The sequence below is a fragment of the Channa argus genome, chromosome 2, assembly GCF_033026475.1.
Source record: "Channa argus isolate prfri chromosome 2, Channa argus male v1.0, whole genome shotgun sequence".
Taxonomy (NCBI): Eukaryota; Metazoa; Chordata; class Actinopteri; order Anabantiformes; family Channidae; genus Channa; species Channa argus.
In genome coordinates this window covers 11,071,587-11,095,623 of record NC_090198.1, presented here as the reverse complement: position 1 = coordinate 11,095,623, position 24,037 = coordinate 11,071,587, and the positions used below count along the sequence as shown (strand labels likewise).

General features: G+C 38.9%; 1 protein-coding gene across 3 annotated transcripts in view; it reads left to right on the top strand.

Annotated features, from left to right (window-relative positions):
- LOC137113969 (protein unc-13 homolog C) overlaps positions 1 to 24,037 on the top strand; it is a 97,865-nt gene that overhangs the window by 21,605 nt on the left and 52,223 nt on the right. For 2 of the 3 annotated variants that reach the window (XM_067495315.1, XM_067495317.1), the window contains exons 7-15: positions 1,512 to 1,583; positions 5,397 to 5,616; positions 9,002 to 9,229; positions 13,811 to 13,952; positions 15,863 to 16,032; positions 18,371 to 18,486; positions 18,765 to 18,928; positions 22,496 to 22,652; positions 23,347 to 23,415. In XM_067495315.1, the coding sequence (XP_067351416.1) occupies positions 1,512 to 1,583; positions 5,397 to 5,616; positions 9,002 to 9,229; positions 13,811 to 13,952; positions 15,863 to 16,032; positions 18,371 to 18,486; positions 18,765 to 18,928; positions 22,496 to 22,652; positions 23,347 to 23,415 (1,338 nt within the window). The remainder of the gene's footprint in view (positions 1 to 1,511; positions 1,584 to 5,396; positions 5,617 to 9,001; positions 9,230 to 13,810; positions 13,953 to 15,862; positions 16,033 to 18,370; positions 18,487 to 18,764; positions 18,929 to 22,495; positions 22,653 to 23,346; positions 23,416 to 24,037) is intronic. The other variant, XM_067495316.1, reaches the window with a different exon arrangement.

The following is a 24,037-nucleotide window of genomic DNA, read 5'->3' as shown; positions in this document are numbered from 1 at the left end:
GGCTTTTAAATCATGTAAAAGTGACACTAAGTTAGCCTTTTACACGTGGGATGAAGTCAGTCTTCAGCAAACTAATTGGTGCCCTTTCATACCTCTCCTTTGTCAATGTTCCCCATTTGCTGTGTGATTGCTTCAGGGCAGCAGACAGCAGGGTTCCCCCATATTATGGAGGGATGCAAAAACATAAAACAAACAAACAAACAATGCTAAAAATCGATTCACAAAGCACTGAACGCTATATCATAGCTGAACAGATAACATCTGGACACAGGGTCATACAGTATTGTATAGTGCCCGCAGCAACCTCAGCAGTGCTGGTGCATGTTGATAAACTTACATCAACACTCACAGTTCATGTAGAGGTCACGTTCCCTCCTACATTTTCCATGGCTTCCATGGATCTTTACCATAGCTGGGCTGTACAGACAAGAGAGTCGTGGTAAAGACTGATCCAATATTGTCAGCTGTCCATGTCTGCATTTTTTTGTTACCTAACTTCCTCCAGTATGGGCTAAATGTTTATCGATTTCTGGTCTCCCAGACTCAATGGATATTAATATAACAGCTAATTTACATCCGTGTGTATGCGTATGAGTGTGCGTGTATGTGTGTGTATGTTACCTGTTGTGTTTGGACGTGTTCTGTTTTATGTTTGAATATGCTTATAAATGTCTGAAAAGGTGTGTGTCTTCTTTAGTGTGTGTGTTTCTGTATGTGCGTGTGTGTGGGTAAATGTGAGTTGATGTTGTATAAAACAGCTGGCTTCACCCATACATGAGTGTGAGTGTCGTGTGTTTCTCTGTTTGTGTCAAACTAATGTGCAGAGCAGACAGCAGAAAATATGATCAAAGCTTCATCCAACAGAGAAGTGAACATAAATTCCAAGCATGACTGCAGTTTAGTAACTTGCAATGCATGAGTGGATCAAGAATCATGCAACAGCTGTATACTGTAGTTTCTCTTAATGAATACTTGAAGAGTTGAATTCTTCTAGAGCTCTGTGCCTTTACCAGCAGTCCTGCATGGCAGTTGAGACACCTGTGCACTCAGTATGGATAATCTAATTCCTCTGCTGTTTGCTTTCAGTATTTACCCACTGTTTTGTCTAATTCAATTTCTTTTATTTTTATTCATGGCTTCCTGGAAACCAAAGGCTTTGGTATGTTTGTTTTCCATGTGTTAAGACCAACAGATGAATGTTCTGGCTGCACAAACTTAGTACGATTTGGTTTTGCTCTTTGATCTACTGTCATTTATACGATTTCTCAAACTAAACATATTCTTTTATTGGTGCATATGCAATAATAGTGAATGCATCTGTGCAACTGAGATCTACTAGGGCTTTTTTCCTCTTAAACAACATGATATCTTATTCACAAATTATTTAATGCTCACATACACTAAGGAGCTGTGTTTTTTCCAAGTGTATAAATCCATTAGGATACTGCATAAAGGTGAAAGAAGTTGTTGAGCTTATTTTCATCCTATTTCTTTGCTTGTTCTTCTCTCAGACACTCACTGCTCGAAAGGCAGGCATCTCGTTTGCTCTGGTGAACCGGTCCACCCTAAATAACGAGGACCTGGTAAGTGCTAACGTACCTGCGTTGTTTGCATGAAAACCTTTGACTAGCAGTTATTGAGTGTTGGTGGGTAAGGGAGGGTTATACAGAGACATATGATGCTGTTAGCTGCAGCCTTTGCGCTTCATGGCCCAACATCACAATGTGAGCACACAGGTTTACAAAATGAAAATTATATGAACTGCATAAGTTACTGGCCCTTTAAATTTCAGATGTACAAACAGCATGCCATTATCTGTTTGTCTGCTTGTTTCTCAGGCAATAATACACATTGCAGTTTATTAAATGGTCTGCTGTGCTCCTTGTGTCCGATCGTTTCACTGAGTTCAGAAATTTAGAGATGGTTCTATTTTTTCATTTGGACATTGGCCTGCGATTAATAATAAACACTGTTCATCGATGAAGCAGCAGCTCAGTTGATGGTGAGAGGCACTTTTCGGTTGACCTCCATATCTTGCTCTGCATTAATTGATTGCAGTTCTTCCCTCTCAGATGGAACATGAAACACATTGTATGAGGCAAACGGCCGAAGAAAGCCGTTTGCCGATAAGACAACCTAGCAGTCAATTTGTAAAGCTGTAGTTTAGCACCAACTGGTTTTCTTTGCCTACCAGGCTACTGGATGTTATTCTGTATGCTTTCAAACAAGAGACACTCTCAGTTTGTGCACCCTGATTTCTGTACATGTTCGTATCACTTTATCTTTTTTGCTCGCTTGACTTGGCTGGTCCTCACGGTCCACATGCCCAGTTGCCCTCAAGTTAATGTGTGTTCACTGCTTAGTGATACAGTAGCTACAGATTTCATTAGAGGGGCTTTAGGGTAGAATGCCTCATGTCCCAGATAAAGCAGAAATGATGTGATAGACGTAGTGTGTTAATTAGTGTACAAAGGGATTTTATTCCTAGGCAAATATGCAATTTGTCCTGCTGGGGTACGTAAGGACTTGAACTTTAGGGATCGTTATCCAGCAGTCTGATTAGTAGAGAAGAAGGATGGCTCTAATAATCGGTGGTTGAGGGAAGTTGAGTCCCAATCAAAGCTTGCAGATTGTGCAGTCTTTGTAAGTGGGGCAAACAGATGTAAGGGTTTTATGTACTGCATTAAGTCCAGGAGAGTGAGTCCCTGTGAGGACTGCGAGAGTATTCAGTAAACAACCATATGCTGTTTAGGAGTGTGGAGGAATTAGGGGAACAGAGGATACAACGCTAGGAATGGAAACATGACCAAAAGAGTGGGGGGAATGAGTATGGAATAAGAAACGATCAAAGCAGATTGTGGCTTGTCATCATGATCTCTTGACCCTGATGTCACTGATCAGGCAGCCATGTTGAACAACCCAGACCCTGGCCCCTTGGAGATTTGTTTGAAGCTATTGCTGCATTCTTCTATCCTCCCTCTGTCCCACCTTGGTTTTTATCAACAATCCTGTTTTTTTCTCTTTTAACTTAATGGATTCTAATTTGATTAAAATGTCATTTCTGACATATGGACCTCTCTTTCTTGATGCCTTTCTTCCTCTGCATCGTGTTTCTCATGTATCTGCTTTTTAGAGCAGAAAGGGACATTATGTGTGGGCCGGCAAACGGCGGATGTTGTCTGCTCAATGTTCTCAACTGCGTATGATTTAAGCACCAGAGCCTTTTAACGGTGACTGTCAACACAGGGCCATAATTACCTGCTGAGACATAGGCAGGGACTCAGTTGTACACAGGACGACGAAAACCCCGATCTGACATAAGAGATGCAGTATCTGGAAATTAAATGTGATGTTTTTTTGAGTCAGTTCAGATATCATCAGGCATGGTTTTACCAACAAAATATACTACATTGCTTTTAAAATGCTCGTGATATCCACTTAAGTCATTTTTAATAGGTTTGTGAATCTTGTTAGACAGAAGAGGATATTAGATTAAGTTCGAAATGTTTGGAAATATTTGTCCACATTCGATGGCTCAAGTCATGAGGTTTGGAAAAAACTGTGGATGCGTTCTGTGTTAGAGGCGAAACTGTACAGTATTTACAGCGCACAATTACAGGCATAGAACCCTGGAACAGGACGAGGAGGACGGTAATGTATATAAAGCGGTTTACAAGGACAATAGGTGGTGAAATTGGAAAGGAATAGAACAGATGAGATTCTTCCCTGTCGTTTTGTTCTCAGGCAGAGGCTGTGGCTGTCAATCACGTCTAGCACTGTCTTGCACAGGATCACCAGGGTTACTTCACAGTGTAACGCATGAGGCTCACACATGTGTTTTTCCCACATCTGCTGCACAGTGTGAGATGTACTGTAGTATCAGTGGGGAGACCAAGAAAACAGAGAGAGGGACTGAGATTTAAAAAGACAGAAATAGACCGTGGCAATGAAATCACTAGCAAAATACTGCTAATGCAATGGTACAAGAAACGCAGTTGTTAATGTACTTAATAACATTTTGTCAGCTGATAAAACCGGGTCAGAATTAGGCATATACCAGGCAAAACTTTGAGATGTTTGTGTAAAACATCCACATTGTGGCTCACTCATCCACTTAGATGGTTCAGTATGACACTTTGTCAGCAGCAGGCTTCTGGGTGTGACCCTGGGCTACCTTCTGTGCAAGTTGTGTATAAATCTCAAACATCTGCTTCATCTGATTATCCACAGGTTAAATGAGAACTCTGTCTCCAATTGTGTTTCATTAAAGGTCCTCCAGGGTTCAACAGCCTCTCCGTTGCACAAGTGAGGTCTCACAATGTTAGATAGCCTTGTTGTTGTCCTGTCATCTGGTGCTATTTAATCATCTCTGCAACAATGTGTATTTGCGTCTGAGTGGGCAGTGCTATAGTTCTTATGTTAAAGTGAAGGGCAACTATTCAGGTGGTGGCGGAGAAGAAGGGGAAAAAAGTAGAGTGAAGGAGAAGTGGAGAGCAAGTACCTCTTGGAGATTTATTTAACCACCATACATCTCCTTCTCTTTTCCTGTCACTTCCTCTCCCACTAGCTCTCTCTCCTCCAATCTGGATAATGCTCACTTTTAAAAACCTTATTTACAGCATCCATTGATTTTGCCTTCAAGAACTGGCAAGTCCCAGCTCGTTTCCCTGTCCTTGTGGATGGCAGGGCTGCTGCACTGAAGTGTTGAATTGGAAGGGTCTTCTGTTACACAGCAATCATTCTCGACAGGCCTCTAGTAAACTTCAGCATTTGGTCTGCAGAAGCTTTATATAGTAAACCATTCAATGTGAACAAAGCCTGTGTGCTAAGGATGCTGTTAATTTAGGCTTAATGAGATGTAAGGTTGATTGACTCTCATACAGCTGACCTCTCCATTGATGCTAAATTAATCAGAAAAGAATCAACAAAGCCTCCTACATGTTGTGTGTTACATTTCTTTTTCCAAAAGAAGAACTAGAAAAATGCTGGAGTAACGGTGAAGGATAGCTGCAATTTAGTTTATTATATAACTGCCAGGATTAATAAAGTACTGTCTTCTGGTGTATTGCAAATTTAATGTAGTACAGATTGCAAATCCATTTAAATGGTCTACTGAGGCTGTGCTTCTGTTCAATCTTTGACCAAAGCTTTAGTCCCATAGCAGGTGCAAATTTTTTTATTTTGGAAAGCAATTTAAGTTCAAACCTGTTTTTTATTAACTTTTGAAGTTGCTATGAATGCTTGAAATCTTATTTCTCTATCTTGTATTGCTACGAGAATTTAACATCATCAGCTGTACCCCCTCTGTTTCTCTCACTCATTCCTACATTTTTTTCATTATTGTCTAATACCCTTTTATTGCTTACATATCCTCAATGCTTCATTTTTATTGGCAGAAACTACATGTCTTCAAGAAGACTCTCCAGGCCTTGATCTACCCAATTTCATCCACAACCCCCCATAATTTTGAAGTGTGGACGGCGACTGCACCTACCTATTGCCATGAGTGTGAGGGGCTACTGTGGGGCATTGCCCGTCAGGGCATGCGCTGCTCAGAGTGTGGCGTCAAATGCCATGAGAAGTGCCAGGACCTGCTCAACGCAGATTGTTTACAAAGTGAGAAAACTAAATTTCTTCTTACATGAGCACACTAACAGCCACTTGCAGAGGTGCCTTTTTTACATCCCATAATACTTTGACGTACAGTCCACAAAGAACAAGATGTGAAAAGCATGTGCTCACAAACACTTCTTTGTAAAAATCATGCTGTAGGACTCTACACTACATCTTTGTGTGGGAGAGGGAAAGAAAGTATGACTTGGGGTAATAACAGTGTCTCATAGAGGAATCAAAATAAACTATACGGTTGTTGATCTGTTTACATTATGAATGTTAATTCTCATGATCTTTCAGTAATGTTTTTTGCAATTATTTTTGGCACCACTGGATATTAACCAAGCAGCTGCTCCATCCATCCACTATGGGTGTAGCAATTCAGTGAGCTCAAGATTTGGTTTGACACAGAATATAGGACTCATGATTCCATACATTCACAGTACAGTAGACAAGTAAAAATTTAAAGAAATAATGTTATTTATTACTTTTTAGGTATGTAAATAAAAATATAGTTTTTATAATTTTTTTTAGATTACCAGTGTAATAATCAAGTCTTATGCTCTCTGGGCTTTTTTAAGCCATCAAAAAATAAAAATAATCTATGTCACAATTTCTTGATGGGGCTGGGTATTGATTGTTGATACTTTTAAGCCACCAACCAAACTGCTTCAATCCTGTTTTGTACGGAATATTGCGTGTGAATGTAAAAAACAGTTCGGGCTGAAAGGTGTGAGTCACAGTAGGAAGGCTGACCAACCTATAGTGATAAACTGATCAGAAAATATATTAAAGGTTTTAATAATGCGGTCTGTCCTGCGGTCTGGTGGCTGAGGGTGGAGCTATGCGTCATTACAAGCCCAGCTGAGGTGACACACTCAGCTTCTATTCTTCTAATCCCTTATTTAACAGTCAATTATTATTATTATTATGTTGATTTTATTTTAACAAGTCCCTTTGAAGCAATGTTAAGATGAAAATTGTGCTTGTGTTCTGCTTTTAACCAATTCTTCAATGGGGAAAGTAAGCGGCTGAAGTCAGTTTCCGGAGACTTTCCATTGAGTGTTACTGTTCAGGGTTGCGAGGTGCTGGAGCCTATAACAGCTGTCAGTAGGCGGGATATATCCTCGACAGGTCACCAGGCTATCTCAGGGCCCACAGACAGCCATACGCAGCCATTCACACCTTGGGCAATTTAGGGCAATTAACCAATTAACCTAATAGGCATGTCTTTGGATTGGGGGAGGAAATTGCAGTGAACTCACACAAGTCAAGTTTTAAGTCTTTTGAGGATGAGTTTCAAGACTCAAGACTCTGTGTGTCTGACTTATGTGCCAACTCATGGACTCATGGACTCATGGACTTGAGTCACCATTTTTGGGCAATATCCTGCCATGATTAAATCTGCAGGTGTGTCAGCAGGAATTGTGCAATGGTCTTCTCCTTTGCAAGCACTCGAAAATTTGCACACGGCTAAAAATCTTTCCAGTCTCTTGACTCTGTCACTTCATCACACAGCTAGATCCATTTATATTAATGCTTGAGGCACTCTTGACTCACTGCAATCTTTTAATAAAAAATAGTTGACACTGCTCAGAAAAACACGGCCTAAAACGACAATAGAAGTAGAAGTATTGTAGAACAGAAGCAAGTAGAACAGAATTATTGTACAGGAAATAAGATCTGTACACACAGCTTCCGTGTTAATGCTGTCAGTTTGGCAATAGAGCATTTAGCTTTCTGTGTTCTCAGCGAGTTGGTATCTTGTCAAATTTTGACGTTGTTTTCCACCTTTGTCAGTATGTGGCCTGCATATCTTGTAGTTCATATCATTCTGTGGTTTGTCCTGATTCAGAAATCCAAACCATTCCCAAATTAGTGATGATATAACCTCTTCTTATGATTTCTCATTTAAACTTAAGGACATATTGTTGGTGAATCAGTTGACACAAACAATGCACAAAATAAGCTTCTTATTGTTATTGAGGATAATAGTTATTAGTTAGTTAATGGGGAGTGAGATGAGGGCAAATTCTTTGCCTCGTTAAATAACGTCTGGTCATCATTTAAAAAAGGAACTCGATTGCCTCCTCTACCAGTACAACAGAGTTCACCTTCAGGTAACTCGACCCACATCATGAGCATCAGTGGTCAATTCAAATGATTTTCACTGAGTTATGTGATACTGTTATATTCACTATGTTGTTTTAATCTAGTTTCTATAGCTACAGTTACAACAGCCTAGCAAAGAGCAAATGCTGTTCTTCCTCACAGCAAAGAGAAAAAAGCAATTTCAATGAACAAATGTTTATTACCTGAAAACTACCTGAAACAAAATCACTAAGAATTAAAAATGATGCTCGTTTATTACGAGAGTTTGGAATTTTATTCATATTCAGTAAAATTCAGTCCAACCACCCAATCCAATCCATCAGTCCAACCATTCAATCCAACCATTATCTATATTGTTATTGCTATGGATTGCAGGGCTGCACCTGAAGCCTATAACAGCTGTAATTGAGTGAGAGTCAGTGTACACCCTGGACAGGTCACCAATCTATCACAGGGCACAGTTGATACATGATTACAATTCCTTTAAATAGAAAAACGTATTGTTTGTTTAGAAATCTTTGTTAAGCACACACAATGATACTTTTTTTTTCATCCCATGTTTCTATAACAACCAACACCTTACATCCTACAGTAGAGAAATACTATGGAAATACTATGTACAAGTGACATTGCACACTTACACTTTTGGCCTAGTCACTGGCACTCACTGATGTCTCCAATCAGATGTCTCCATCAGTCACACCCTGGTGTTATGGTGTAATAGAAACAATGTGACATGCAGGGTTTGGGATGATCCTCAAGATAATTCCCACACACTGTAAGTGGATTAGCTACACCTTGGCTATTATCAGACATGTTGGTTTAAAACTGTTTTATACTGGCAATGCAATGTTTTATTGTTCAAACCATGACTTATCTTTTTTATGTTTCAATCTGCACACACTGTAGATACATACACGATACAGTGATTTGTGAGATATAGAGAATTAAGTTGTCACATGTGCCTTAGTTGTCTTACACTGACACATTCACATAAACAAAGAGAGACACTGTATGCACCAACAGGGATGCATCAATTTGCAGTTCTCATCCACCACATGCATCCACAATGAAATAATGTGTAGAGACATACTTTATTGTACACTCTTCATCTACTAATGCATATGCAAAATGTAATAAGAACTATGTCAGCTAACTGGAAGTAGGTAATAAATACACATGATGGATGCCTTGGCACTGGGAGCCATTGCCAGTTTTTATTCCAAATCCCAAGTATTAAATGTTCAGGCCAGTTTGTAATGTTTTGCACTTTCAGGGGCCGTGGAGAAGAGCTCCAAGCACGGGGCAGAGGACAAGACCCAGAATATCATCATGGCAATGAAAGAACGGATGAAGATAAGGGAAAAGAACTGTCCTGAAGTGTTTGAGTTAATCCAGGAGATGTTCCACATCTCTAAAGAGGACTTCACCAGCCATCTGAAGACAGCTAAGCAGGCTGTGCTTGATGGGACCTCTAAGTGGTCTGCCAAAATCAGCATCACAGGTAAGCCCTCTTGTGATTATATGGTTTTAATTTTTAATCACGACATAATAGAAAAAGATTTTTGATTTTTATTGGCTTTAATCGCACAGATCAGTCAGAAAAAAGTAATAAATGTTGAAATTGGTAATGATCTGATGCAATATGGCCTAGAAAGAGTACAACAGATGCGGTATTTGCTTTGAGGATGCTGATGGAAAAGTACAGAGAAGGTCATAGAGAGTTGCATTTTGTCTTCGTAGGTTTAAAGAAAGCGTATGACAGGGTTCTGAGAGAGAAGCTGTGGTATTGTATGAGGAAGTCTGGAGTGGCAGAGAAGTATGTTAAGGTGGTGCAGGACATGTATGAAAGCTCTAAGACCGTGGTGAGGTGGGCTGTAGGTGTGACAGAGGAGTTCAAGGTGGAGGTGGGTCTGCATCAAGGATCGGCTCTGAGCCCCTTCTTGTTTGCTCTGGTGATGGACAGGCTGACAGATGAGGTTAGACAGGAATCTCCGTGGACTATGATGTTTGCGGATGATATTGTGCTTTCTAGCGAGAGCAGGAAGCAGGTGGAGAAAAATCTAGAGAGGTGGAGGTCTGCCCTGGAAAACAGAGGAATAAAGGTTAGTCACAGTAAGTTAGAATACATGTGTGTGAATGAGAGTGACCCAGGTGGAACAGTGAGGTTACAGGGAGCAGAGGTGAAGAAGGTGCAGGACTTTAAGTACTTAGGGTAAACGGTTCAGAGAAACGGAGAATGTGGAAAAGAGGCGAAGACGTGAGTGCAAGCTGGTTGGAACGGGTGGAGAAAAGAGTCAGGTGTGTTGTGTGATCAAAGAGCATCAGCGAGAATGAAAGTAAAGGTGTTCAAGACGGTGGTGAGACCAGCGATGTTGTTCGACTTAGAGACAGTGGCACTGAAGGAAAGACAGGAGGCAGAGCTGGAGGTAGCAGAGCTTAAGATGTTGAGGTTCTCTTTAGGAATGACGAGGATGGACAGGATCAGGAATGAGGACATCAGAGGGACAGGTCATGTTAGATGTTTTGGAGATAAAGTCAGAGGCCAGATTGAGGTGGTTTTGACATGTTCAGAGGAGAGACTGTGAATATATCGGTAGAAGGATGCTGAGGTTGGAGCTGCCAGGCAGGAGGTCTAGAGTAAGACCAAGGAGGAGATTTATGGATGTGGTGAGAGAGTAAAGTCTGTTTGAGAGAAGAGGATGCAGAGGACAGGGTTAGATAGAGGCACATGATTCGCTGTGGTGACCCCTGAAAGGGAAAAGCCGGAAGGAAAAGAAGAAGAAGAAGAAGGTAATGCTCTAATGGAGAGGAACCTTGACCTTTGCACTATGACCTTTATCAGTCAACATTAAAACAACAAAACTATCATCACAGGCCAGGCATATCCAACATGACAAACAATAATATTCTCCTTATTTACTTGTCATTAATCTCAAACTCTTGATTGCTGAACCTGTGACCCCAAGCCACAAATTAAATGCTCATTTAACCAGAATTACAAATAAAAATTGATTGGATAGACTGGGGAGAAGTTGATTGTTAATAACTCTGTGAAGGTTGCTATTATGTAGTTGTTCTTTGTAGTGTATCATATAGACTTTAAAATCAGGAAAGGAATTCTTCACTTAAGCTGCTATCTTCTCCGCTTGACACATCTACTCTTTTCATCTAACTAGGCAATGACATATTATTAAGAATACATTAATTTTAAATAGGAGCTCAGTCTGTGACATGTAGCTCTAATGAAAACAAGATATAAATTAAGCTGTGGCAGAGCTTATCAGGCTGCAACAGTGCTTGCTAAATGTTGAAAGGTGGCACAGTAAAAACAAACAATCTACGAGGCTGCAATAAAGCTTGTTATCTGAAGAGGACTCTCAGCAGCTGAGATATTTATGTCCAGCTCCCTAGCATGATAAAACAGCATTTTATACATGCAAAGAGAAATTTCTCCTGTGTACTGTAGCCTCAAGCTTTGGCCGCATTTAAGCTCTATCCAAGATGCAGTGATTTATATTTTGTAAGACATGTTTTAAGATGCATGTTCCGTATTTGGTTCTTTTTGGGGGGTTGGAGGTCATTGGCTTACACAATGGTTGGGCTGAACAATTTATCTTTTCTGTGTCCTGAAAGGAAAGTTAATACAAACCTTTTTTTTTTCCTTTTCTTAACCAATCACTTTTTTCTTCATTCACCAGTCATCTTGATGAGACTATTTTGTTTCCTTCCATTTTAAGACTATTGTTTGGTGTTACTTTTCATACTCCTGTTGGTTGAATATCTTTGTTTACTGCCACACAACCCAGTTTCTCAGTGTTTTTTTCATTTATTGATTTCTTACATCACATATCTAGTTAATTGGCTACAGAAAGAAAGTTTGAAAGTTATATATGTAACCCCAACTGTGGACTACAATCTATCTGCAGTAACTCTGCCAGGTCCATCTCGATTATTGCCCACCTCGCAGTTCTTGCAGTGCCAATACACTGGAGAGACAAGAAACAGAGAGAGGGAAAATTGTAAAAAGGGATGTATCGGGGATCAGGGATGTATTATGGATGGAAAAGACTGGAAAGATAGAAGCATGTCGAAGGACAAAGAAAGAAGAAAAAGCTAAGAGTAATACAGACTCACCACAGTGAGTTTCCATGGGGTTATTGAACATAAAATGAATTTATTGATTAAAAAAAACAGCCAGGAATCTTTCATTACACAAACCCTGACTGACATTGTCTTTGCAGCACTCTGACCATGATTCACAATGAACACATACAAATCAGTATTTAGGAAAACAAATTAATATGAATTTTTTGAAATACATTAGGTCCAGCAAGTCCTAAAAATCCAAAAATAGTGCACAGACAAATGACCAGCAACTGTTCTGAATTTGCAAATGTGGTCACTAAATGTAAACTAATCACAGCAAGTTTTAAGTCTTCAAAAGTTAATAGATCAATAGCAGCAACATATGACTGCAATAATACTACTAATAATAATACTAATAATAGCAATAAAACATTTATTGAGGATATAAATATATTACAACATATATTAAATCAAATAAATATAATCTGTGATTAAATTGCAAACTTAAAGCTGCTAGTTACCACTCTATATGTAAACCGAGAGCTGGCTTTGCAGTCCTGTTCCCCACATAGAGCTCCACTGAATCATAAAACATCACCATCTGACCGGACAATACATTACATATTGCTAGACCAATGTTTATTTCGATATGTTAAATTTCTATATATTTTCCCACATGTAAAAACTCAGAGTACATTTAAAAATCTCTCAGAATGAAGCTACTATTGCCTACCTTAGAAGTGATACAAACATGTGTGTATCAATGTGGTGTGTTGTTTTTAACTCTGTTTTTGCTTTTTCTCTACAAACTCTGTAATGGAATAAATGCTATGAAATCTTAGCTCTGCTCCTAGTTTAAGGTGGAGGTCTGCTTGGAGCAAAGCCAGCAAGATGTGAGACTCAATACACAAAAAGTTGAATACTGTTTACAGGCACTGATGTTGCTTTGCGTACATACAGTAGTAACAGTGTGAAGAATGAACAAGGAAAGTAGAGGTAGAAATTAAAACCTTTGTGAATTTAGAAATTATTGCATAATATGGATATGCAAGCTACCCCCTTATCTAGCATACACAATTATGATTGGCAGGAGTATGGATAAAAAGTATACAGTATGATGCTCTCTCAGACCCATCCTTTTATAGGAGGCATCTGATTTTTGTACTCTTAGGGACAAGCAGGTCATGGTTCTTGAAACCTCTATATACTGCCGACCAACTCCTGTCAGCATTGAGCTCAGGGATATATATGTACCCTGAATTATTTAGGCTGTCACTTATGCATATTTAATGCCTCAGTGTCCTTTTTCCCTTTTATGGCGCTCTGAAATACTACTGTCTCTCCTTGCACCTTCCTCTGTGTTGAAGTAAGATTGTGAATCACTTGCAAGATGAATAGCAGCTATTCTCAGGGAACCACAAAGCTACTTTTATAGCCTTGATTCAAAAGTTTAAGGACCAAATAAATAAATGGAGACCATAAACTAGGAAACAATAATATAAAATCCAGAAGTGGATTGATGACTGGGATTGAGAAGACCTGAATGTTTGTGAAGATCAGTCCAAATCATTTTTGTACTAGAGGTGTGGTTCTGTGGCAACTGGAACTGCATAAGTCCTTAAAGATGTTTCATCTCTCATTCAAAGGCTTCAGCAATTTGGTCTTGTCAGTGAATTACAGAAAACTAGTAAGTGCTTATCTGTATTAAATGTTTTAATATGTTGCCATGAGCAGCACTTAGACATTGGTGCGCATTCAGTTGATCCAACTTTTTGAATCATTTACAACATGTCAATGAAAATTAACATAGTTATTGGTATTGGAAGTTATTGGTAAATAAGAGCAGTAAAAAATTTGTTCCAAGAAACCTTCCACCTATGAAATTACATTTTCAAAATGCTGGGTGAGATATGCTGCATATCTGTTAGGTCAGATATGCTTAGGATGTTCAGATATGCTGCCTCTAATACTCTTTCCCCAACTCTGTTTTGTCCAGTCATGTGTGCTCAGGGTTTACAGGCCAAGGATAAAACCGGCTCCAGCGACCCTTACGTCACTGTCCAGGTGGGAAAAACCAAACGCCGGACAAAGACAATCTTCGGCAACCTAAACCCCGTCTGGGATGAGAAGTTCTATTTGTGAGTACTCTCTATTAATTTGACTTCTGTCCAACTAGATTATCCCCACCAAGATGAGGAACCAGCTGTTCAAGGGAATAGTAAGGCATTAGAAACTTTTTTTTTCAATTTTTTTAATACCATAGGAAAGTACAATCAGATATGACATGTTACATGACATGTAGGCTGTTAAACACAGCTTTACCGTGACAGCCATCAGTGTAGACAACAAAGGTCTTAACCCTGTTATTTCAAAATAAAACACTTTAGTGCTATAGAACTATGTGACTTCCCATTGTGCTGACCCGAATAACACCGGTTTTTCTGCTTTGTACATATGCAATGCCCAAAGGAATTTAACCTCTCAGTCTACTTCTCTGCCTATGCTTGCATTTTTGTTTATGCTCCTGATTTTTTTCCCCCGCACAGCGAAAAATAAAGCCATGGGGCTCTTATGAATCAGTTGGGTTATTCTGCAACACTAACAGGAAGTAGATTGTAATGAATACTTGTTATTCAGTTTCCATGAAACTACTTTAAACCTTTTCTGCTTAATAAGTAGTTAAGAAAATCCGAAAAATGTGAACCTTGGAGAGCCCTGTATGAGGCTATGCTTAACCCAATAAATGCTCTTGGCTTTGTTTACCAAGGTGCTAGAAATCTACAGAAAAGTTGAAAAGGAAAATGCAATTTTCTCTGAACAGCTTTAGAATTCAAACCAGACATATAATTTGACCCTAACCCACTGGGCATCAGCAGAACCTTTGGATTATTATTTTATTTTTACTCTAAATTCCTGTCTGTATGGAGCTCTTTAAGGACCAGAAAGAGTTTGTCATGTAGATTTAAACCAAAGAGGGCAGCTATAGGCTTTTTTTTTTATTCATGTAAGCAGTGAATTTTGCAGCTTTTGTAAGATATGAACACATAGAAATATTTTTCTTATTTAACCTGAAAATTATATAAAAATTGTTATTACTTCCATTGCATGGATTTGTTATTCTCCCACTAGTAATCATGCCATAATTGTTATTAATAATCTCAAAAAGTGTACTACTTAGATATTCTGTGTGTATTTTCATGTCCTACACCAGTGAAAGACCAGGCTTCTCACTTGTAATAAGACTCCACTGATGGCTCGAATAAAACTGTTTCCCATTACTACATGGATGTAGATTAATAGTGCGATACATTACGGTAGGTTTAGCAGAGAGCAAAGTCCCAGACTTGTGCATCAGCATCAGCCAGTGCTTTCCCCAGAAAGGGATTAGATTAAAAAAAAATAATGCTGCAGATACTGTTTCTCTGGCTGTCGCACCCAAGATGTCATTAGAACAAAATGTAATCTGTTGGTTTTAATTCCAGAGCAGAACAGTCTGACCCCATCTCGAGCTAAGTGCTTTGGCCACCTCTGTTCTATTTAGCAGCGTCATTATTGTGAAACGTCTGTCAGCTCCACTGATGCAAGGAGGATGAACGAGATGGACAGAAAGCTTTGACAAATAAATAATCTTTGCTATAAATGCTACGCAGTCATTCTTGTGAAGCATTCCCCTTCTCTCTGATGATATTAGCATCCATTTGGTGAGAGTAAGAATCCACACAATCCAAAGATAGGCAGTAAAGGTCACACAATATCTTAGGGTAATTCTACCAGCCAGAACTGTTCTCCACATTCACATTCTTGGCATGCACATTCACTCATGTATACCCAAGGGTGCACACAAAACACACATTCTCTCATTACTGAGAAAAATTGAAAGGGGTCACAAAGTGTGTGTCTATGTATACATTTGGATGCTGGAATTTTGTGTCGACTGCTGTTCTGCACCTTCAAATACCCCAACCTGATGAGCTGTCACTAAATGTGCTGTTGTTATTGGTGTCATTGTGATGGTTTTCATCTGGCACAATCATCTTCTAACTTGCAGTGAATGTCATAATGCCACTGACCGCATCAAGGTGCGTGTGTGGGATGAAGATGATGACATCAAATCACGGGTGAAGCAGCACTTTAAGCGAGAGTCAGATGATTTCCTGGGCCAGACCATCATTGAGGTCCGCACTCTCAGTGGAGAGATGGATGTTTGGTACAATCTAGGTATGTTGGCTATTTTAGCCACACATGTGCATGACAGAATATGATGGCAACTCCATATAGTAGCAATAATGAGAAGGTGGGCTCTTTTCTGTGTATTTGACTGAACAACTTGGAAAAGGGAAAAAAAAGTCAATATGTGTATCTGCATGACAAGAACAGTGTCAAGGATGTGGAAGTGTTCCATATATGAATGAAACAGTCCGTGCAGATGATAAACGTTTAGTCATATAACGAGTGGTGCAGCTGAGGTCATCACAGCTGTTTATGTACCACGTAGCCACAAAGACCTGTGGTGCAGTTTGGGTACTGATGACAGCCTTTCATGGTTTCCACTCTCATACATCACAAGTTTCACTATGCTACATGTGGTTGAATGGGGTCACAACTTAATGGGAGATCCCACTCCTGTCAAAGTATTATGACTGGCAGTGCTGTTTTTGTTTGCCTCTCTAGCTAAAAGGGAGCAATTTGTGGTGATAGTGACCCCTGCCCACTGCTGCTGCTCTGTGCCTTTTTAAATGCTCACAATGAATGTTTAAACAGGCATTTGCTGGTGTGGGTGTCCACCCCTCCAGCTGCTTTCCTCTCTAAGCCTCTTCAGCTCCTCTTCAATCTGGGCTTTTGCGTTCACAGCCCTAGTCTCAATCGCTTTGTCATGTTATTATTTTTCACTTGTCTGTCTCTTGATCGACTGACCGTCGTGGAAAATTTCATTCATTTGAAACAGAGAAGATGAATTGTATATGAGAGCAAGCGAGGGGGCATTTATTGTCTGTAACAAACTCCTGAAATTGTGAAGTCATTATCTCTCAGACCTCTCAGCAGTGTGTGTGTGTGCTTTGTTGTGTTGGTGTCTTTGTGGCTGCATGTGTAGACTGTGTGTATACACACATTTTAATCATTCCATGCGGAGGATAAGAAATTGTTACTGTATGGCTGGTATTGGGTTTTCGACTTAATCTGAAATAAATAAGATTGCCATCTTTTCTGATTTACCCTCAATAACCCATAATCACAAACAAAATTTTAAAAATGCAAACATATAAAAAAATCTAAATCATAAACAAAAATATTTAGTTCCCTCTAGCTTATGTTTCTACAAACTCCTACCTCATAAATTTCGGCAGTTTATCTAATTCTTCCTGCCAGATCCTCTTAGGGTCATCTTCAGGTCTCTCCACAGATGTTCCATTTATTTTAAGTCTGGGCTTTAGCTGAGCTACTCAAGGATGGCGAGAGATGTCTCCCAAAGCAGCCACAGTGTTGTTTAGGCTGTCTGCTTCAGGTCATTGTCATGACGAACGGTGAATTGTTGCCCCAGTAACAGGTTACAGATGCTCTGGAGCAGGTTTTCTTCAAGGACCTCTTTGTATGCGGCTGTGTCCACCCTTTCCCTAGTTGTAGCCAGTCTCCCTGCAGTACCTGTTGTTTGCCAGAAATAGAGATCTGCCCAAAGAGTTCAGTTTGACCACGATTCTTCTTGGTTGCTTACTCAGTTTGGCTGGACTCCCATCCTAAAGTTCTGGTAGTTCCAAACTGTGCTCCTGGGAATACTTGAAGTGTGAGAAATGGTTTTAAACACTTGTCTTGATTTATTTGCTAACAACCACCCAACAAGCCACACTGTGATTGTATGGTCAAGGACAGGCTCCTTCGGACAGAGACAATGTTGTTTATTTGCTTGTAGTAATAGCTGTCTTACTGTTGGATCCATGCAATGTAAGGTTGGGTGCAAAAGTTTGCATCCCCTAATTTTAAAAAGGCAAAAAAGGAGTGATACACAGATTTCTTCATTCCATTAACTTAATATTTAATGCACAATTAGGTAGTATGAAAGTTCTTTCATTAGAAGAAAATAAATATTTATTAAGGGAAATGCAAACTTAATTTCACTAATTTGTTTTCCATTATTTTACTATAACAATTTTCTACACCTCTTGACCATATGTGTTACTCATATGATGAAAGGACATATGGGGCATTGTTATTATGTATTATTATATTGTATTGTGTTTGCATCCCTTTACATGTAAGTGGATGCAAACCTAAACTTAAACCTAACTTAATAATAGTGCCCATTCAGTACAAATTTTCTTTCATCATGAGAAGTAAAAAAATGATCAATAAGCATGTAGAAAAATAGTAAAATAATGAAAATGTAATTAGTGAAAAGGTTTGCATTACCCTTGATAAACTGATTAAATTCTACATTTAATTCCTTTGCTGATAAGAGAACTTTTGTACTATCTAATTGTTCATTAAATATTATATTATTAAAAGAAAATAAGGGTTAGGTCAAACCTTTTCCAGTTATAACTATGCCAGTTGTGTTTTACAGATAAGAGGACAGACAAGTCTGCTGTATCTGGTGCCATTAGACTGAAGATCAGCGTAGAGATGAAAGGAGAGGAGAACGTGGTTCCTCCTCATGGCCAGTACACTTGTTTACATGAGGTAACCATTATTATTTGATTCCTCATTAAGCAAAATTAGTTCTTACTGAACTCAGATCATGATCTTTAAGCTTTTTGCAATCCCATTACTAAACATGTACAATACAATGATTACATTGGAAAGCAAACTAACAGGATGATTGTTATAATACCACATAAAGGATGTCCTCAGGGTCTCTATTTGCTTGCATTACACAATGGCAGGTCTCTTCAATGACTTATTTTGCTCCATTAAAATCACCATAACCTGTCTTGTCTTATCTGTCACACCATTCGCAGAACCTGTTCCATTACCTGACTGAAGTGAAGAACAGCGGGGTGGTGAAGATCCCACAGGTGAAGGGGGACGAGGCATGGAAGGTCTACTTTGATGATGTGTCTCAGGAGATAGTGGATGAGTTCGCCATGAGATATGGAGTGGAGTCCATCTATCAGGCTATGACGTTAGTAACACCCTGATCCATTACCTTCTACCTTTCTAGTCTGTCATTTTCTCATTTAGCATGGTGGAGGGCAGGAAGAGAAGAGAAAAGAAGCAAAAAAAAGGAGATTAGTTGTAAAGATGTTTCCTAAGCAGTATCGGAGCTTAGATGGCTATAGAGGTGCTATTTTAGATTGTTTAAATGATTGTCTCCTGGACCCGACACCTGTCTTGGTCACACTGATGATGAACAAACCACAACAATCTTGTTTCCTTCTTGCTCTGTTTCTCTGATTATATGTCACTCTGTCCATCCATGTGTCTCTCTTTTTGTTTCCCTGACATAGACACACACGCACACAAACACACATCTAAAATCATGTCTACCATGTCATGCAGTTCGCAATATGCAACCAACCTTACTTATGTAAATCATTTAGCGCACTGGCAGCTCTGTTTTGTCCTTACAGCAATTTGTACTGGTGCGCCTCATTTGAGATGCATAATTGCCCATCTGTAAGATTTTTTTTTTCCCATGGTGGTCTAGTGGAATTTATTTTTCTTGACCCCCAAGAATTCTGGATGTTTTCTTTAAAATCTGTTTGTGGTGCATGCAGTTTTATATCTGTGATATTGGGCTGCCTAAATAGCGAGCATTTTTCTACTATTGAGAATTGTACAACATTTAGTCAGTTGTGACTGGATAATCATTACACTCGAGCTTAAATTGACATTCACTAAGCTGGTCATGAAGTATAATATTATGTATAATATTTCAATGCACTCTTTTTTGTTAATTCATTTTTTATTTTTTTTTATTGCATTTGCCAGCTTCTACTTAGACTACACTCACCACAGATGGAAAGCAGATATTTTGTACAGTGTTTGTAAAATGTATTTTGTTTGCTTTGCCTTTACTGCATTGTTTGGATGGCTCCAGCTGCTTTCATGTTTGGTAATCCTCTCAGCAAAATGTTTGAGATCCTAAAATCTGCCTTCATTGCCAAAGGCTTTGGACAGGCATATTATTGTTTCGCAACATTCGGAGCACTTGATAATGTAATCGTAACGGTTACCCCACATCGCTTCCTTTTAAGCCAACCATTTCAAACATCTTCTATGTAGCAATTTACCTTAGTTTATGCACTTACTGTATTTATGCATATTATCTGCCTTTTTTTTTTTGTTATATGATTAGCTGAAGGTGGAGGCCATCACACAGTTTTTATAAGGATAAAATAACCAGATACAGATAGCAGTCATATGTTATACTACTTATCTCAATGTTTGCTTAAGACTTCTATTTCATTTACGTCATTAAATGAGTAATATTGAGTTAAGTTCTCTTTTCCTCTGAAGAACACACTACTTGGGCACATCACTGGCTGACTATGTAATTAGGTCTAGTAAATCAGATGATTACGCCGTGATTGTAAATCGAATGAAAGACCTAGCTTATAGTTATGCTTTCATGTTCTGAAATCTGGCCTTGCATTGCTTGGAAGAAGCAACTCTGAGAAATTGTTCTGCATTGTTTCCTCAAACGCTGTTAAAACCCTACCAAAATAAAGGGCAATCAATCTGTTGTGTAGTAAAAACGAACCAACAGTTCTTTTAGCACTGATGATGGCTAGTTACTGTGCTTTACCTTTTTTTTTCAAATTCGCATTTTTTTCCCCCCTATTATACCTTAAACATATTTAAAAGCCCCATCCAATGTGCTCCCACTTTTCTGGTCCCAGCACTCGCAATTTAATCTTATATAACCTGCAACATGTTATTTATCTTCCTACTGTAGAAGGACTTTTGAATAACTCATTAAAAAACATCTTTTTCATAGCATGTTGTTGACATGTTCAATTGTTTTAATGCTACAAACCAAGTGATAGACTGCTATTTCAGTGAAGACAGAGTGTTGCAGCATATGAGCGATTACAGAGTTAATGCTTCAGGCTTGAACCTTGTTTAAGCGTGGCTTTTCTAGTATCAGCAGTTATTATGCTTCATCAGGAATTTATGAAAAGCTCCAGTTTTACAATTTCTTTATCATAGAACCTTAAGTTCCAACCATTCCTACATGATGGCTGCATAAATCAAAGCAACTACTTTGACACCCCACAACAACCCCCCAGTATACACTCATTCATGTTTGTTTTCCTTCATGTAACACTATCACCCCTCTTTCAACATCCCCTTTCTCTCCTCTACTGCTAACAACCAAGACACAATAAGAGAAGCATCATCTGCCACTTGAAATCTGACTCAGGAGATCCCTCTAAAAGCACCATGGGAATTTAATGGACACCATCATCACTCCCTTTGTATCACTCTCTTTGCTCACCTAACCCCAAGTGCTCCTGGGTAATTTAGAGATTGAAAGCAGAGTAATTAAATAGGCCTCATGATGAGAGCATGTTTGTGCTTTTATTGTGTGTGTGTGAATCTGTTGCCATTACTCCCCATAACTCAGTGTCCTCTCTAACACTTTGGCTTTATGAAGCAGTGACTCACAGAGGGAGACGTTCAGAATAACTCTACTCCAAGTTCAAAATTAAGTTAGTAAAAAAATAATATCCTGTCACACATTTCTGTCCACTGAATCTGAAATTGAACATTTGAAGATGTTGGCTAAATCTAATGGAAATTCAACTACTGTTTACAAATTCAGCCTGTTACAGTATAGTAAAATCAAATCTACCTAAAATCTAATTTTCAGTTTTTACAGTTCAGCCAACTTGAAGCAATTAAGCATCTTTATTCTAGTAGCATCCAAATATTTGGTTGCTATAGGCAATGCCGAAGGCTAATAGGGGAGCCTTTGTGCATATTCTTGTGTGCTGCATTTGGTAAGCACATCATTACATTTTGTATATGCCGTACACAATGGAGAGGAAGACACTCCACATGGCTTTTCTAAGCAGCAGTATGAAGTGTTAGAAGGAGCTGTATGCTCTTCATTCATGCAGTTTACACTAGTTTCCCAGGCTCAAGCACTTAATTACTGCCGTGTAGTGCTCTTGCAGATGTGTGTCTCTCTGCGTAGAGGGATAGACAAATGTGTGTAAAAAGAAAAGATCAAGTTGGTCATCCCCCATTGGGATCCTATTTTTATCTAGTTTATGCTGGATTATTGTTTGGGAGAAGAAGTGAAAAAGAGAAAAAGTGGGAGAAGATTTAAATTGGTAAGTGCACATAGTGGGCTTGAGTTTTTTTTAGGGACATTTGTTAAAAAATGAAACAAGACCACAGTAAAGTTTACATTTATCACCTCTGTTCCTCTGGACATCCTTATATATTAACCCCAAAAGGATTCTTGATGAATCATGCTCACTTGCTCCATCTATTATTGTCCACCTATATGCTGTTAAAAGTATGTTACACGGCTTTGATTTATGACACTGTTTGCTTTAGTCAATAGAGTCACTACATGAACAGAGCAGTGAACTACCTGAGCACTAACTCTTTCCTCAGAGGTAATTGCTTTGGACATTTAAAAATAAGTCAGTGGGTGACATTAATGAAGCTCTGTAGTGCTGTATGTTTGCTTCTATCACCACTCCTTTCACTTGCTGTTTGTTTTCTTCTGCAGGCATTTTTCCTGTCTGTCTGCAAAATACATGTGTCCCGGTGTGCCAGCCGTGATGAGCAATCTTCTCGCTAATATCAACGCATACTTCGCCCACACCACAACCACCACAACAACTACTGCGTCTGCTTCTGACCGATTTGCTGCCTCTAACTTTGGGGTAAGTACAGCTATTCTTGTGTTGGATCACATGCATCAACAGTTCAGCGAGAGATACTGTATATAATAATAGGGTGCTAAATAAAAATGTGAGGTATCCATGGTCTCCTGTTAGGCCTAAATAACACCATCTGGTAGGACTACATTGCCTTTCAAAACCAAAATGCATCAGAAATGAAGCAAAATGCATTACGAAAAATTGGCAACATGGACAAAAAATATATAATTGACTTTTAAAAGTATTATCTTGATATGAGGTCAGTTACAATTTTGGACATTTTGTTATATACAGAAATGCCCATTGGCACCTACTGATAACTCATAGGCATTTTGAAGAGTTGTCCCATTTCTCAGGAGGAAAATTCATCCACTACCCACTGTAACTTCTGACATCCCTATTTTCTGTCAGCATTATTTGTCAAGTCGTGCACTTAAAATCAACAAAATCTCAGAGGTCTCCAGTTCTTTCCGATTGAACTTTAATAAACTAATGTTGGAAGGCATCAACTAATATTTCCAGGCAGCAAGCCGAGTCAGGCTTTATAGCTGAACCACTAAATTTTGTTCCAGGAAGTAAAAGTGAATCATTGCAAGCAAAGCAATGTTACACACCACGCAGTGTCATAAATTTTTAGGCACAATGCTTTGGGTGTGGTGACACTCTGAACTGAAATATTGAATTGTCATCCTGACAGAGGGAGAAATTTGTCAAATTACTGGACCAGCTACATAACTCGCTGAGGATTGACCTCTCTAAATATCGGGTATGTATGATCTGTTCACATGTGCATGTACATCTGTCTCTTAAAAAAAATTACCAAATCTGTTAAAATGTATATAGTGTACTGTGTTAACCATACTGTATATGGCATGAAGCAGTAATGTCTGTCATTTTACACATGGGGTTATGGGGGCTTCTCCTCTGTCACAGATACAGATAAGTCTGTATTTTATGCATGATTGCCTCATTTGAATAACATTGTGCAGTCACACATGATGCATAATTATGATTAAATGCCAGCTGTATAGGGATTATAACTATAATAGGTAATTACATTGTAGATATAATGATGTCATTCAAAAATTATATTTGGCAATGTCACATGTGTCACATTCCCATAGTTTTAACCACATTAAGCTGTTGACATCAAACTTTATTTGACTCTGAAGACTTATGAAAAATGTGAATTCTAGATAGAAACATATGAAACAGACAGACCGACCTGAGTTCATATATTTTAGCTCAACAAAAACATTACAAAATACCTCAGCTAAATTTAAATGAAGTAAATTATAATTGCCCGAGGTGCTTTTGCAGTTTAAGCAGACTGCATAGCCGGTGGTGTAGGCACATAAACATTGATAATCAGCCAGCAGGGTCAGGGG